The sequence below is a fragment of the Saccopteryx bilineata genome, chromosome 3 (genome assembly GCF_036850765.1).
Source record: "Saccopteryx bilineata isolate mSacBil1 chromosome 3, mSacBil1_pri_phased_curated, whole genome shotgun sequence".
NCBI classification, from domain to species: Eukaryota; Metazoa; Chordata; class Mammalia; order Chiroptera; family Emballonuridae; genus Saccopteryx; species Saccopteryx bilineata.
Window position 1 is genome coordinate 262,721,737 of NC_089492.1, and position 15,365 is coordinate 262,737,101.

Sequence of the window (15,365 nt, forward strand, 5' to 3'; positions counted from 1 at the left end):
ACTGGGGTCCTTTGCCTCTAGAACCAGCAGTAACTTTTCTTCTAGTCTGGATTAGAGTGGGCAGTAACCACGATTACAACTACCACTTGTTGGTCACTTAATATATATATTTACTGAGCACTAATATTTAAGCCTCACAACAATTCTAAGAAAACAATTATTTTAACCTTTAGCCTGCAGGTAAGAAAATGAGGCACAGAGAGATTAGGTAACTTGTTCAATGTCACAAAATGAGTGAGTTTTAGAATCAAACCAAGGTCTCATTCTAAATGTTGGGCCATTATATATATATGCTGCCCTCCCAGCCGGATCCAGAAGAGCATGAAGGAAAAATACAGTAGAGTCGCATCATACACAGGGGTTAGGTTCTCTGAGGTGAGTGAATAAGACAAACCTTATACATTACCCAATTTACCTTTGCAAAAAAAAAGCCTAAAAGCAGGTCCTTAAAAATTCCTATTTTTGCCTGACCTGTGGTGGCACAGTGAACAAAGCGTTGACCTGGAATGCTGAGGTTGCTAGTTGGAAACCCTGGGCTTGCCTGGTAAAGGCACATACGAGAAGCAACTACTACAAGTTGATGTTTCCTGATCCTCCCACCCTTCTCTCTTTCTCTCCCCCGCTCTTAAAAAAATAAATAAAATCTAAAAAAAACCAAACCCTTCTATTTTGAGGATCTGGCTAGTCAGCTCAGTAGGTAGGAGTGTTGTTCCAAAACACTAAGGTTTAGGGTTCGATTCCCGGTCAGGGCACATATAGGAGGCAACCAATAAATGCATAACTAAGTGGAACAACAAATGAATATTCCCCCATCCCTTCTCCCTTCCTCTTTATCTCTCTAAAATCAATCAACCAATCAAAAAAAACCCCAAAAAACAAATTCCTATTTTGAAGCCTTTTATCACAAAATGATGGTACTGTACTCAGAATTTAAATCACTCAAGTGTTTCACCACTTACAGCACCTCATCACTTTTATTGGCCTCCAACTTTCTACTCTTCTTGTTCACATTCACTATCTTCATCTTCTATAGATGTCCTTTTGTGGTATTAATTTCTGATCCTTATTTAACTCTTTAATGTATCCATGGAGGATCTTGCTGATGCAATTGCCAAGCACTTCCCTGACTTCTAAATGACCCATCTCATTTCTGTCTCAGTCAGAAGCACCACAGGAGCTGGTACGTTGCCCATTCAGTTTCTAGGAGCAGTACCAGCAGTTCAGTGAGCACTTCATGAATAAATAAAAAGACTGATAAATTATAAGAAAATCCTTAAAATCATTTACCTTTTCCCCCTCCAGATTTTTTTTTTTTTTGTATTTTTCTGAAGCTGGAAATGGAGAGGCAGTCAGACAGACTCCCGCATGCGCCCAACCAGGATCCACCCGGCACGCCCACCAGGGGGCGTCGCTCTGTCGCGACCAGAGCCACTCTAGCGCCTGGGGCAGAGGCCAAGGAGCCATCCCCAGCAGAAGGGGAAGAGAGAGACTGAGAGGAAGGAGAGGGGGAGGGGTGGAGAAGCAGATGGGCACCTCTCCTGTGTGCCCTGGCTGGGAATCGAACCCGGGACTTCCGCACACCAGGCCAACGCTCTACCACTGAGCCAACCAGCCAGGGCCCAGATTTTAAAAACATTCAATGAGGATTTCAAGCTTGATTCATTGCACACTGTAAGAGATACAGAAGGGATAGCAAATAAGGGAACATCTCACTCTATTTGTTCAAATAATGGAATAACGAACAAGTTTTCCAAACTATTTAAAATATTGTTATTTTCCATCCCCCCTTGTTTTCTGACCCATAATGTAGAGTTTAACTTGTATATAGTAAATGTATGTTATGCAAATCTGTTAAGTATCTGTTCTAGAGAGACTGAAGGAAAAATCGCATAGCCATATGACTCTTTTAAAACATATAAAAATCTCCTTTGACAAAATCCATGCAAAGACTATTCTGAAGCAGAAAACTTGAAAAAGGAAAAGATTCTTTTGTGAACTTCTAATTTCTTCTGTGAGATTCCTGGAGTCCCAGAATGCTGATACCTAAGAAAAGCTCAAGTCTAGCCAGAGAAAAAAGACTACACACTGTTCCTTCCAACACCTTCGTAACTGGAGGACAGGCAGGAAGCACTGAGCTGGGAAGTAATCCAGAGAAGTCCATTTCAGTCCCACTAAACATGGGCATTCTGACCTAAACAAGCAGAAGACGACAGAGGAAGAGGAGAAAAGAAAACATAAAAGGCTTCTACTTACCAGAGTTGCAGGGCACGCCTTGGGTGGATAATAGATAGAGCCTTACGGAGCAGCTCAGCCGTATCGCACACACAGTGTAAGCTTGGTGTTAGCGTCCAGCATGCGACTGTTTTTTTGTATTTTGTGTTTTTTTGCAAAAAAGAACCCCAAACAGGTCGTCCTCTTTTCCCTTTGTGCATTTGTGCTTAAACTCCAAAGGGTTAGTGAAACTTGTAAGCAAGGATGTCCGTAAATCAGAACAATACTTCACATGAACACACAAACAGTAACAGGGACACATCATGCTCAATGTAGTGGTGCTCAGCAGCTTGTCTCTCCTTTTTTTCTCCCCTTTTTTAACCTTTCAAAATGAGAACTGGATATTCTCAGCAAGCAATTGTTAAAACTTTTCACATACACCCTTATATGGTGAAGCAACAAGCCATCAAGAGTGGGCTACCTTACAGAGAGAATGTTAAACTGGCACCTTCTTTTTGAAAATCTACCCTCAGATAAATCATAGCTGGTCCTGTCTTAAGTTCTTTACAACTCTAACTCCTGCTGCACAAATTTTATAAGGACCAGAGTCAAAGCACATTTTTCAGAATATCATTTTAAGCATCATCTAGACCAAATTTGGTTACCATGTGAGCTTTAATTTTGGCCTGCCTCACATAAGTTGGCCATTGCTTCACAACATAGGAAATAAGCAGGCAAACACACATATATATCCCAGAGACACATGTATATAATATGGTAAGTTTACATATACACAAGTATCCAGGAAGAACTTAGGACAACCAGCAGGAATTTAACAACTTTCATATGGTCCAGGAAACAAACATGAGTAGGAACTGGTAAAAGTGTCACATGATCGAATGACTATGGGTAAGGGGAACCAGCGTCTCAGTCAGTGCAGCTCATCCACCACTTTGCTTTGGATATATACATTTCTCACTTACTTAGTAGATATGAAAAAAGGTCTTAGGGGAAGAGGTTTATGGCTTTTTCTCCCAAATGTTTGGAACTTCTGAGTGACAATGCTACAGAAAAGTAATCTTATTGCTCTCTGATTAGATATAAAATTTATGTTCTCCTTGACTACAGTCTGCCACAAAATGGCAGACAACAAAATGGTGGACAAGGTCTAAAGGGTTAGCCGTAAATCCCTTCTAGTGTTTTTACTGACCAACACATCATGGAACCCCAGTAAAGAAACACAAGACAAATGGCTGCTATGGTGAGGTTAAATAAGGTAATAATTAAGTCACATTGGTAAGCTAGTGATCATGACTTTCAACCAGCAAAGCTGCTTTCATACCATTCCAAAGGTACCCTCCCAAAATTTGGAGAGTAAAACTAAAAATACCTTTTGTTCTGTCTGCTGGGCCAGCTGGCTCTGAAGTTGGTGAAGCTGGTTTGCTGAACCATCACATAGGTCGTGGTAAGCCTTATTCAGGGCATTCAATTGATCAGATATCTGTTCCTTCTCTTTTTCTGAGAGCCTGGAAGATGAAGAATTAAGGCTCTTTTAGAACAAAACCTTTCAACAAACTCTCTTCTATTGCTTCACAATCGAAGACTTCTCCAACTTGGAGGGTATTTTTCTTTGTCACTGCTAACTACGGATCATGTGGACAGAGCTCCATACTCATTGAACACTTTGACTTCTAACTCATAGTTTTCCTGTTTATTTCAAATCAAGTCATGATTCTTGGTGATGTCATTGCTCACGTCACCAATTGTCTATAACACCCCAGGCTTGAAGTCCTGCAATCTTCTTAATCCAATGGCCTCCACTCCACTGCAGCCCCACCCCATGGCAAACTTGGACCCTGACATCAATCTAAAATTATTCCCCTTCTGTCACTTTAAACTTTAAGAATCTACTGATTAAAACTCCTAATTATAACCCTACTTCTCCAGTTTTCTTTCTTTACTCCTACACCTCTTTTATTTATTTGTTTGTTTGTTTGTTTATTTTTCATCTTAATGGATAAATCAGGGTACATATATGTTCAGAGAAAACATCTCTAGGTTATTTTTTTTTAAGACTTTATTCAATTTTCAGAGAGGAGGGGGGGAGAAGGGGAGGGAGGGAGGGGGAGAGAGAGAGAGAGAGAGAGAGGAGGAAGAGGAGCAGGAAACATGAACTCCCATATATGCCTTGACCGGGCAAGCCCAGGGTTTCAAACTGGCGACCTCAGTGTTCCAGATCGACGCTTTATCCCACTGCGCCACCACAGGTCAGGCCATCTCTAGGTTATTTTGACATTTGATTATGCTGCATTCCCATCACCCAAAGTCCAATTATCTTCCGTCTCCTACACCTCTTTTAAAAATGAAATATTTTAAACAAAGACTATAATAAATTCTCATTTACCTATTACCCAACTATCCAGCATTACCAAATTTTAGTATTTTACCAGATTTGCTTTAGATACTTTTCTTAGAAATAAGACATTACAGATATAAAGTACAATGTGTATTTGTCTCCAACTCCATTACTTTCCCTTTCTCCCCAGAGGCAATCACTATCTTGAATCAGGTAAAATTTTCAAGTCTCTTTCTCATTCTACATTATGTTTTTGAAATTGAATCCTGTGATTTATTACAACTATCGCCTACTTAATGAGATTTTCCAAGTCTTCCTTGATTCCTCCATTTTCTCTTAATCTTTCTGTCCTCTCTATTATATTGTTTCCTCTCTTTAGAGTCCAGATCCCACAGTCCATCAACTCAACCAGTCCTTAGTATTATCCTTACTAATCTGAAAAACTCCAGCCCCAGATCAATCAAACCACTGGACTTCCCTTCTCCCACATGCAGGCTGCTAGCATAACAGGTAGGGAGAAATCCCACAACCATGAAGAAGAGATCCTTACTGGGTTCTACTCAGGGGAAGAACAAAAAGCAACTCGTAGTTGCTTCCCGTATGTGCCTTGACCAGGCAGCCTGGCACTTCAAACTGGTGACCTCAGTGTTACAAGTCGATGTTTTATCCACCGTGCCACCACAGGTCAGGCCACGCCACACCTATCTTAATCTCCTTTTTCTCAGACTTCAGAAGAAAAGCTATCTCAACTCCTGTTTAAGGTGCACTTTCTACCCACTGATGCATTTTATCCTCTCCAAAGCCCTCTGGAACCCCTCTCCTATTACTTTAATCTTTCTCCCTTTAGGGCCTTGATACAGAGTCCATAAATACAGTTAAGTCGCTCTGATATTTTAAGAAAACAAAACTCTTTCTTGATTATATAGTCTACTCTAATTATTTCTACTTTATTCTTTCCTTTCCTATAGCCAAGCTTCTTGAAAGTGTCTAATTTCATTATCACTACTTTCCTTACTTCATGTGCTCATCAGACTAAATCTGACATCATCCCCCAACTTTACATCAAAGTCACTCAAAACTTTCAACTTGCCAAATTTAATAGACACTTCTCAGTCTTAACCTTTCTTGACTTCTGACCACTCCCTTCTTTTCAGAATTCTGTTCTCTCTTGGGGTCTGAGGTATCACTCAGAATTTTCCTTTTACTTCTCTCAGGGTTCCTTTACAGGACAAGAAACATTGAGAAGCCCCTGAGCCTGGTAAGCTAGTCCATTCTTACGGTTTCTACTACGCTGATGGCTCAAGTCTCTATCACTTTAGATTTCTCTCATTAATTCTAAATGTACATACACAGCTGCAGACCAGATAACTGTAGTGGAACTATGTAATGCATAAATTCATGTGTTAGGTGCCTCCTAATATATACTAGGTATTTTCATTCTGATGTCCTGTGGGTCTTCACATTCATAGTATCTACAAGTAAAGCTGCCCTCTTCTCCCTTAACCCACACCTTCTTCTGTAATACCTCTCTTGGTTAGTGGCATCACCATATACCCAATGGCCTAAGCCAGAAACCAGAGAATTATATCTGATAATTTTTGTTTATCACCAAACCCTGCAAGTTCACCATCCTTAATATCCTTAGAATCTTGGCCCCCTCTCCATCCCTCATCATTTCTTGTCAATTATCAGAACTTCTTTTTTTTTTTCCCCACAGAGACAGAGAGAGTCAGAAAGAGGGATAGACAGGGACAGACAGACAGGAACGGAGAGATGAGAAGCATCAATCATTAGTTTTTCGTTGTGCTGAAACACCTTAATTGTTCATTGGTTGCTTTCTCAAACGTGCCTTGACCGTAGGCCTTCAGCAGACCGAGTAACCCCTTGCTTGAGCCAGCAACCTTGGGTCCAAGCTGGTGAGCTTTGCTCAAACCAGAGGAGCCCTCGCACAAGCTGGTGACCTTGGGGTCTCGAACCTGGGTCTTCCGCATCCCAGTCCAACGACGCTCTTATCCACTGCGCCACCGCCCAGTCAAGCAAAGAACAACTTCTTCTTTTTTTTTTTTTAATTTTGTTTTTGTTTTATTTATTCATTTTTAGAGAGGAGAGAGACAGAGAGGGAGGGAGAGGAGAGAGAGAAGGGGGGAGGAGCTGGAAGCATCAACTCCCATATGTGCCTTGACCAGGCAAGCCCAGGGTTTCGAACCGGCGACCTCAGCATTTCCAGGTCGATGCTTTATCCACTGTGCCACCACAGGTCAGGCGCAAAGAACAACTTCTTAACTGGTCGCTCAGTCCCCTATTCTTGCCCCCTATAATGCATTCTCTATCAAATTGTTCTAAAAATCTTTATCAACAAAATCCGATCATGTTTATGATACCTCCCCATAGTCAACAAGGTCAAATGCAAACTCCTCAGCATGAACTACAAGGCTCTTCACCATCTGACTTTTGCTGCCCTGAATTCGCCAGCCCGAATTCTTATCACAACCCTAAGTTTTAGCCAGGTAGATCTGGTCCCCAAATGTGCCAAAATTTCTCATTTAACACTTACTTATGACCATGCTTGGCCAAGAAGATCTGTGACGTTTTAATGGCCTCAGAGACTTGCTCCCTCTTGGTTGTCAGCTCCTCTGCCAGAACCTATTTAGTAGAAATAAAGAGAAAAGACTCAGAACCTAAAAAAATTAAAGAATCCAAAATTATTTGAAATAACTTTTTAAAAATCCAAGGCAAAACTTAGCTTAGGTCAGATTATTATTACCAATGAGCTATATGCAGCTGATTAAAAAGAAATATAAATAAGATGACTCCTTAAAATTGAACATTTCCTAAGGTAACAGTCATTCTTGAGTGGCCCACATGTGACTTGTATTATACTACCTTCTGCATTATATTACTGTATCCAGGAAGAGCCAGAGGGACCTGATACTTACCTGCTGTTCTAAAATAGCTTTTTCAATGTCTGTCACTTCTTTGGCCTGGGATGAGGTAGCTTTGCTTTGTGTATTCCTTGCTAGGGTAGACACCCAGCCCAAAAGCTCTTTAACCTTTTCCACATGTTCCTGCTTCTCCTCTTCTACCACTTTCTAGAACAGGAAATAGAAAATCAATATGTTGGTCAGTCTTATTAGACTGGCCTGACTTTAGATTTCCTAAAATAGAGACACAAAAGTTACCTAAATCAGTAAGAAGCGAAAATAACCCCAAATTAACTATAATTTACCCAGCCTACAACACGGCTCACAGGTGCCTGACTATGGGACATAAATAGCTAAGTTCATTATATCTAGGTTAGCACCTTTCTACAAAAAAATAAAAAGCACACTATTTTATATATGATAGGGAATCAATAATTATTTACTGATTTTAAAAAACCCCTCACATATAGCAGCTTATTTGCACAATTCTTATATTTACAGGTAAAAAGACTGAGGTAGACAGTGACATTAGAGGAGTCTTTTACTAATTTACACAGGCAAAAGTTGATATGGGTTAATATTTCCAAAAGCATTTCTTTTATAAGAGTAGGTGAATATGTGGAAACTTATTTTGCAAAGACATAGAAGATTTTTATAATTATAAAAGATTACATACTCATTACAAAAAACACAAATAATGTGAAATACATAATATATATATACCCCTTAATCTCATTCCCCCAGAAATTTGATATGTATACTTCTAAAGTTGTTTGCATGTTCATATTGTATCTTGGTGGTACACACAGTGGTTATTTTTTTTTTAAACCATAATTATACATAGTATTCTAACTTGCTTTCCCCCCCAAAAAATAATATATTATAAACATCTTCCTGTGTCAGTTTACTTAAATCTATTTCACTATTTTTAACAGCTTTAGAGCATTTCACTGTAAATAATTTGTATGCTTCCAATATTTTCTTTTTCTTTTTTTTAAATTTGAGAGAGACAGGGACATCGAGCTGCTCCTGTATGTGCTTTGATCAGGGACTTGAACCGGTAACCTCAAAAGGCCAGGACAATGCTCCAACCACTGGGGCTATCTGGCCAGGGCTTAATTTTTTTATTAATTGATTGATTTTTACAGAGACAGAAAAAAGAAGGGAGAGAGAAGAGAGGGGAACGGAAGCATTCATTTGTTGTTCCACTCAGTTGTGCATTCATTGGTAGCTTTCTGTGTGTGCCCTAACAGGGGATCGAACACGCAACCTTGTTTTGGGAGACATTCTTAACTGACTGAGCTAATCAGCCAGGACTTCCAATATTTTCCTTTAACAAATAGTGCCTTATTAAAGGCCATTGTTCACATCTTTTCTTCATCCTTAAGATATCTCCATAATCAAGATACTTGGAAGTGGGAGTGTTGGATGTAATACAGTCAATCCTCATCATTATTCAGATTCCATATCTGTGAATTTATCTACTCACTAAAATTTATTTGTAACCCCAAAATCAAGATCTGTTCACTTTCACAGTCATTCCCAGACATGCAGAGTGGTAGCAAAATATTTCAGTCATCTAATGTTCCTAGCTGGGGTAGAGTAAGGTGACACTTTGCCTTCTTGTGCTAGCTCTTACACTATAAACAAGTGTCCTTTCCACAGTCTGTATAGTGCCATGGCTTTCATATTTTTGTGTGTTTTTAAAAATATTTTATTAATTGAATTATAGAGAGAGAGAGAAAGAGGAAGGCTGGAGGAGTGAGAAGCATCAATTGATAGTTGCTTCTTGTATGTGCCTTGACCAGGTAAGCCCAGGGTTTTGAACCATCAACCTCAGCATTCTAGGTCGATGCTTTATCCATTGCATCACCACAGGTCAGGCATTTCTGTGTTTTTGTTAGTGATCTTGCTGTTTAAAATGGATCCAAGTGTAGTACTGAGGTGCAGTCTTATGTTCCTAAAAACAGGAAGACTGGGATGTGCCCTGTGGAGATAAAATGTGTTATGTAAGCTTTGTTTACTTAGGACCTAACTGTCCTCACCTCCTCCTCTTCCAGTCGCTGGAGCGCATCACTGATATATTTTACGTGCTGAGTCGTTAAGGTCACCAAGGCTGTGTATCGAGTCCTTAAGTCCATGAACTATGGTTCAAAAACACAATTTAGATAAATTACCCACCAGAAAAGTATATTGAAGCTGTTGACAATAAGAGGAAGTTTTTGTGAAGTCAGATGCTCAACAGAAAGGTGAGCTGTAAATGAAACTGCAAGGCCCAGACAAAGGAACCTCCTTAAGGGAAGACACGGCCTATGTCCTTCCCCGACCCGTTCACCTCTTGTGTGATGGCATCTGAAGAGGAGAGCATGCGACGGCGCTTGCCAGGGGACTTCTGCTGTGATTCCACAAAGGCCTTGTATGTCATCAGCTGCAATTCATAGTCCTGGGGAGGAAGAAATTCACTACCTTTATGTAGGGCTTTATAGCTCACACACATCACATAATAGAAATCACAGATCATTGCTGGAAGGCATTTTGGTGATCTTTTAAAATAAAAGTTAGACACTTTTCCTGTAAAAGCAGGGACAGATGGAACTGCTGGGCCAGGCTAGTTTTGTCAAAACTACTTACCTCTGCCACTGTTAAGTGAAAGCAGCCACAGACAGTAAGTCAAAGAAAAGAGCATGGTTGTATTACAATAAATCTTTACTTATGGACACTGAAAGTTGAATGAAGTTTCTATAATTTTCATGTGTCACAAAGTATTATTCATCTTTGCTTTTTTCAGGCACTTCTCATGGGCCATAATAGAAATAGGTGTATAGGCCAGATTTAGCCTCTGGGTCATAGCTGCTGACCCCCGAATCTGCAGTGTGTTTGCTGATCAGCCTTTTCATCTCATGCATGGGCAACTGAAGCCCAGAAACAGGAAGTGAATTTGCCTAATTAACTCAGTGGGTGGGCAACAAAGTCAGGGTTACCTCTCAGCTTTTTAACTTCTAAAGCAATGCTCTCCTCATGTCGACATGCTGTCTGTCACGTCCTCTGCAATCCTGGGTGCTGCCCTACACCAGGCCCTCTTCATCTCTCACAGACAGGTGCCAGGAGCCTCTTAGTTATGCTCCTGCTTATGATCTCACCTCCAACTTATTTTATATCCAGCCACCAGAATAATTTTTCTAAAACAAATATGACCACTTTGTTTCTCTGCTTAAAAGCTTTCAAAGACATAGAGCAAAAATTTCTCAAATACCAACATGCATACAAATCATCTGAGGATCTTGTTAAAATGTAGATTCTGATTTGTAAGGGAAAGACCCTGCATTTCCAACGAGCTCCCAGGTGGTGTTCTTGGTTCAAAGATCACGTTTTGAGTAGCAAGAATAGACAGTAAAGCCAAAAGAACTGAACACAGCAGTTCACAGGTTGGCTCTGGACTCTTTCTCATTTCCTGGTCACTGCTTCTTTGTACCATACTCCTTCTAGCTACTCCAGAATATTTCCTATGTCTTCACCTATTCACTGTATGTTCATTCCTCTATGCCTTTGATTATGCAGTTTCTTTTGCCTAGAATATCTCACTTTCTGTTGTCTACTTAGAAAACCCTAGGCAGGAAGAAAACATGGGATGAGTTTCTTAAGCAACCTATAGAATAATAATAGTAGTAGTATTAATAAAAGAGTAATAATAGAAAAAGCAGGTGCTACCATTTACTGAATGTGTTTTAGGTTTACAGCATTGTCCTATGTATCCATTATACCATTTTAATCTCGCAGTCAATCTGTGAGGTTGTTACCATTCTCATTTTGTATGTATTGCAACAGATAATCCAAGAGGCTAAGTGCTTGCTCAAAGTCTAAAGCCTGGAAATGGTGAAGGTAGGGTTTGAACTCAACTCTTTGTGATATCAAGTCTTCTATTATTAACTAAGGAAATCCATTCATTCAAAAACTCTTTGCTGAGCATCTACCATATGCCAGGCATTGTGCTGAGCACTACACACACAGTGGAGAACGAGTCAAAAAACCTTGCTCCTCCCCTGGAACTTATGTTCTAGTCAGAAGGTACATAATAAACAAGTAAATATATAACAATATCAGATCATTTTTATTTAAAGATGTTATTGGAGCAATGGGGGGCTGGATCAGGCATGACCTCATAATCCACAAAGAATTTAAAATTTTATTATAAGTGCCTGACCAGGCAGTGGTGCAGTGGGTAGAGCATTGGACTGGGACGCAGAGGACCCAGGTTCGAAAACCTGAAGTTGCCAGCTTGAGAATGGACTCATCTGGTTTGAACAAGGCTCACCAGCTTGAGTCCAAGATCGCTGGCTTGAGCAAGGGGTCACTCGGTCTGTTGTGGCCCCCTGGTCAAGGCACACATGAGAAAGCAATCAATGAACAACTAAGGTGCTGCAATGAAGAGTTGATGCTTCTCATCTCTCTTCCTTCCTATCTGTCTGTCCCTATCTGTCCCTCTCTCTGTCTCTCTCACACACAAAAAAAAATTATTATAAGTATGATATGAAGCCTTTGGACAGTTGTGAGCAAGAGAACAACGTGATCCAATTTTCTATGTTTCATCTATTGTAAGGTACAAAATTTCACATTTTAGTAGCTCTAAAATTGAAATATGTCTTACAATCAATGGCATTTGCACAATTAGCAGTTTCTTTTTTTTTTTGGTAGTGTATCTCATAGGTGGTGTCTGAACCTCTGTGACAGGTAGTATGTTCTAAGGCTGAGTCTGCTGCTTGTGGGAAAACAGCCTGTGGAGCAGGAGCAAGAGGCCAGCTCGGAGGCAGTGGAGCAGTTTGAGAAGAGTCCTCACTTAGATGTAAACCAGGGAAACGGTGGGGGGGTGGGGGTGGGAATGAGAGGTAGTCAAATACAAGACACGTTGGAAGATGGAGCCAGCTTGTTAAGTCCAAAGACTGAACACAAAGCTTAAAGCAAAGAGAAATGTTAAGGATGACTCTTGGGTTTTTTGTCTCAGCAAGTAGGAAAATGCTGATACTATATCCTGATATAAGCAACGTGGAGAGAAAACCCAAATACTGTTTTGACATGTTAAGTTTAAGAGGCCTGTGGGTCATCCAAATGAAGATTCCTGGAATCACGGTTTATGTCTGGTACTTCCCTGAGCATCCTGAAATGCAGGGCCAGGAGCAGTGCACATCTGCACCAGCTGAGGGAGGGGCCAGCCTGGAGCAGAGGAGCGACAGAGAAAAAACTGCAGCGACAGTGCAAGTGTTCCTACGCTGGCGATCACTACGTTCCCTTTGGGGCGTGGTAGTTACCTTTACAATAGTGGAGTACTGCTGGGAAAATTTTTGACACTGGTCCAATTTTGTCTGATTTCTCTCAATTTCTGCAAACAGATCCTAGGGACCAAAATATCACAACATTAGCTTTGTCACTGAAACCGCTGAAATGAATAATAAATAATGAAAGAACATTTATTAGGTTCTAAGGCAGTGGTTTTCAAACCTTAGCACCATCAGAATCACCTGGAAGACAGCCTAGAACACAGAATGCTGGGCCCCATCTCCAGAGTTTCTGACTCAGTAGGCTTGGGTTTGGGTTTGAGAACTTGAATTTCTAACATGTTCCCAGATGCTAGTCTGGGGTCCACACTTCAAAAAGCACTGTTCTAAGTACTTTACACGCATCACTTCATTTAATCCTAACAACTACAACTGTATGAGGTCAGTTGAACAAATAACCGACTATGTCCATTTTATTGACGAGGAATATAATTCTGAGAGATTAAGCAATTTGCTCAAGGTCTCATAGTAAGTGAGTAAACCAGGATTGGAATCCAGGCAACCTAATTGTAATGCCAAACAAAACAAAAGACCTCAAAATACCAACAGATAAAAACTGCTCTGAAAGAAGTCATTTTCTTTCACTCATAGCTTTTCCCCATATTCTAATCCTAGTAAAATAAAATTTAATATCAAGAAACAAAATAAACCAAAGTCCTTTTAATCTGTCCATCAAATGATTTCAATAGATACTCATAGAAATTTAGGATTAAAAGGGACCTTATAGGTCATCTGGCCTAAATGCAACACCAGCATCTTGAGATAATCCCGCTTGAATCCTTTTCAGGAGACAGGGCTCAGAATCTCACATTAGGGGGAGCATAATTGCAAGTACATCATCTTTAGCTATGACGAGCTAACCCTCCCCCCAACTGCCACCATGCTGCTGCCACACCCACCGTTTGCTGGCTGAGCTGCTCTGAGAGCACTCTGCTGTCCTCTGCCTGGCCCGGCTTCATCATTTCCTGCTGGGCAGTGGTTTCCTCAATCCATTTGATAAGAGTTCCATGGCAGGCTCGGTAATCTCCCAGAACTTCCTGGATACTTTCTAGTTCCAATTGGCTGAAGGAGCAGAGAAAAACTGCTATGAGGTATCTTGGTGTCAATATAATAAAGTAAATGAGATTTCCCTTCTTGGCCTATGCCTCCAGCTGAGCTTGACCACACAGGATACATCTTTATTTGTGGGGGAAAGCAGTACAATCCTGAGAGCTATGTATGAGCCCAGTGCCCTGTGGGGTAAAGAGTGGCTCTGGGAACTGTCTGGGGCCTGGCATCCTATGATTATCCTTGTCAAATTTTTTACTGAGATTTCCCAGGATTCCCAGGGTTGCCAATAAGGTAGTACTGGCTGTACACTTCTGTCCCTGAATGATGGAGTGCCTATCATATTACCCCAGCTATGATTTATGAATCACTGTCATTTCTTGGGGAGGATGATAAAAGTTAGAGTAGGTGAAAAATAGTACCTATTTACTATTCATTTCAGTGCATTTTTTAAAATATCATTTTTGTTAGCCTAGCCATCCATGGGATAGTAATTCAATTATAGAGAATCAATCCAAACTTATTTGAGTTGCTATAACTCGTCACCCTATGTATTTGCCTACCCAGCCGAGCGTCAGATAGGCAGTTTTCTATATTTCCTATTCAAATCAGTCATCAGAAATAGGACCTTAAGTTCCTGAGATAAAAACTACCGAATTAGCAAATGAAAGGAAGCAAGAAATTCTGCAAAGGCTCACTATGAAAATGGTTTATATTTAGAGTCAAAGCTAGTAAAACAAGACCTGAACCTCAGGTTCTGTCCTTAAGAGATCACTAGGTCACCTTTGCAGTCTGTATTCTAAGTCAGTACTGTCATCATGACTTAATTAGGTAAGACAAGGGAAAAAGGAGAAGCACTACTTAATAGAACTATCTGCTGACTCAAAAGCAAGACTCAAGTCTGCTTTGGGGCTGGTGGTCCAACTTCCTGTTACTCATCTTGTCCAGAATTCATTATGACATTTCATTTCTACCTCTCCCTACCAATTCCTGCTTTTAAACAAGAATACGCAGATATTATTATTTTTGTTTAAAACCTACTCCCTGAACCCTGATAGGAGAAAAGGGTAGGGTCACTACCCTGAGACACTTACCGGGTCTCAAGCTGGGCAATGACCCGGTGCCAACGGTCCTGCAGCTGGGAGCCTTTCTCCTGATAGCGCTCCACATCCAGGTTTCGCTCTGGGGTCAGACAACTCAGCTGCTCTGCCACCACCTTGGCCTTGGCAATTTCCTCATCCAGGACTGCAAACACCGAATTCTTGTTTTTCACATCACTAAGCCAATGCTATAGAAACACAAACACAGCAACATAAGATTAAAAATATTCCACGCTAAAAAGTAAAAAAGACTCAAAGGTAGGCAGCAAGGACATGGCCAACAGCTGGCTCCCACTATAGCTGTGATTCAGAAGCTAAACCCTATAACGTCTGTGCCAGAAATGCCTCCACAGACCTCACACACACTGGGCAGCTACAGGCAGACAGCACAGCATAGAGA

At 40.6% G+C, this 15,365-nt stretch overlaps 1 protein-coding gene across 11 annotated transcripts in view; it reads right to left on the reverse strand.

Moving 5' to 3' along the window:
- The window catches only part of MACF1 (microtubule actin crosslinking factor 1), a 370,346-nt gene that overhangs the window by 136,955 nt on the left and 218,026 nt on the right, over window positions 1–15,365 (reverse strand). For all 11 annotated transcript variants that reach the window (XM_066269582.1, XM_066269581.1, XM_066269580.1 and 8 more), the window contains 8 exons: window positions 14,960–15,153; window positions 13,718–13,880; window positions 12,792–12,875; window positions 9,824–9,931; window positions 9,534–9,632; window positions 7,504–7,656; window positions 7,122–7,210; window positions 3,602–3,737 (listed from right to left, as the gene is read on the reverse strand). In XM_066269582.1, coding sequence (XP_066125679.1) covers window positions 3,602–3,737; window positions 7,122–7,210; window positions 7,504–7,656; window positions 9,534–9,632; window positions 9,824–9,931; window positions 12,792–12,875; window positions 13,718–13,880; window positions 14,960–15,153 — 1,026 coding nt within the window. The remainder of the gene's footprint in view (window positions 1–3,601; window positions 3,738–7,121; window positions 7,211–7,503; window positions 7,657–9,533; window positions 9,633–9,823; window positions 9,932–12,791; window positions 12,876–13,717; window positions 13,881–14,959; window positions 15,154–15,365) is intronic.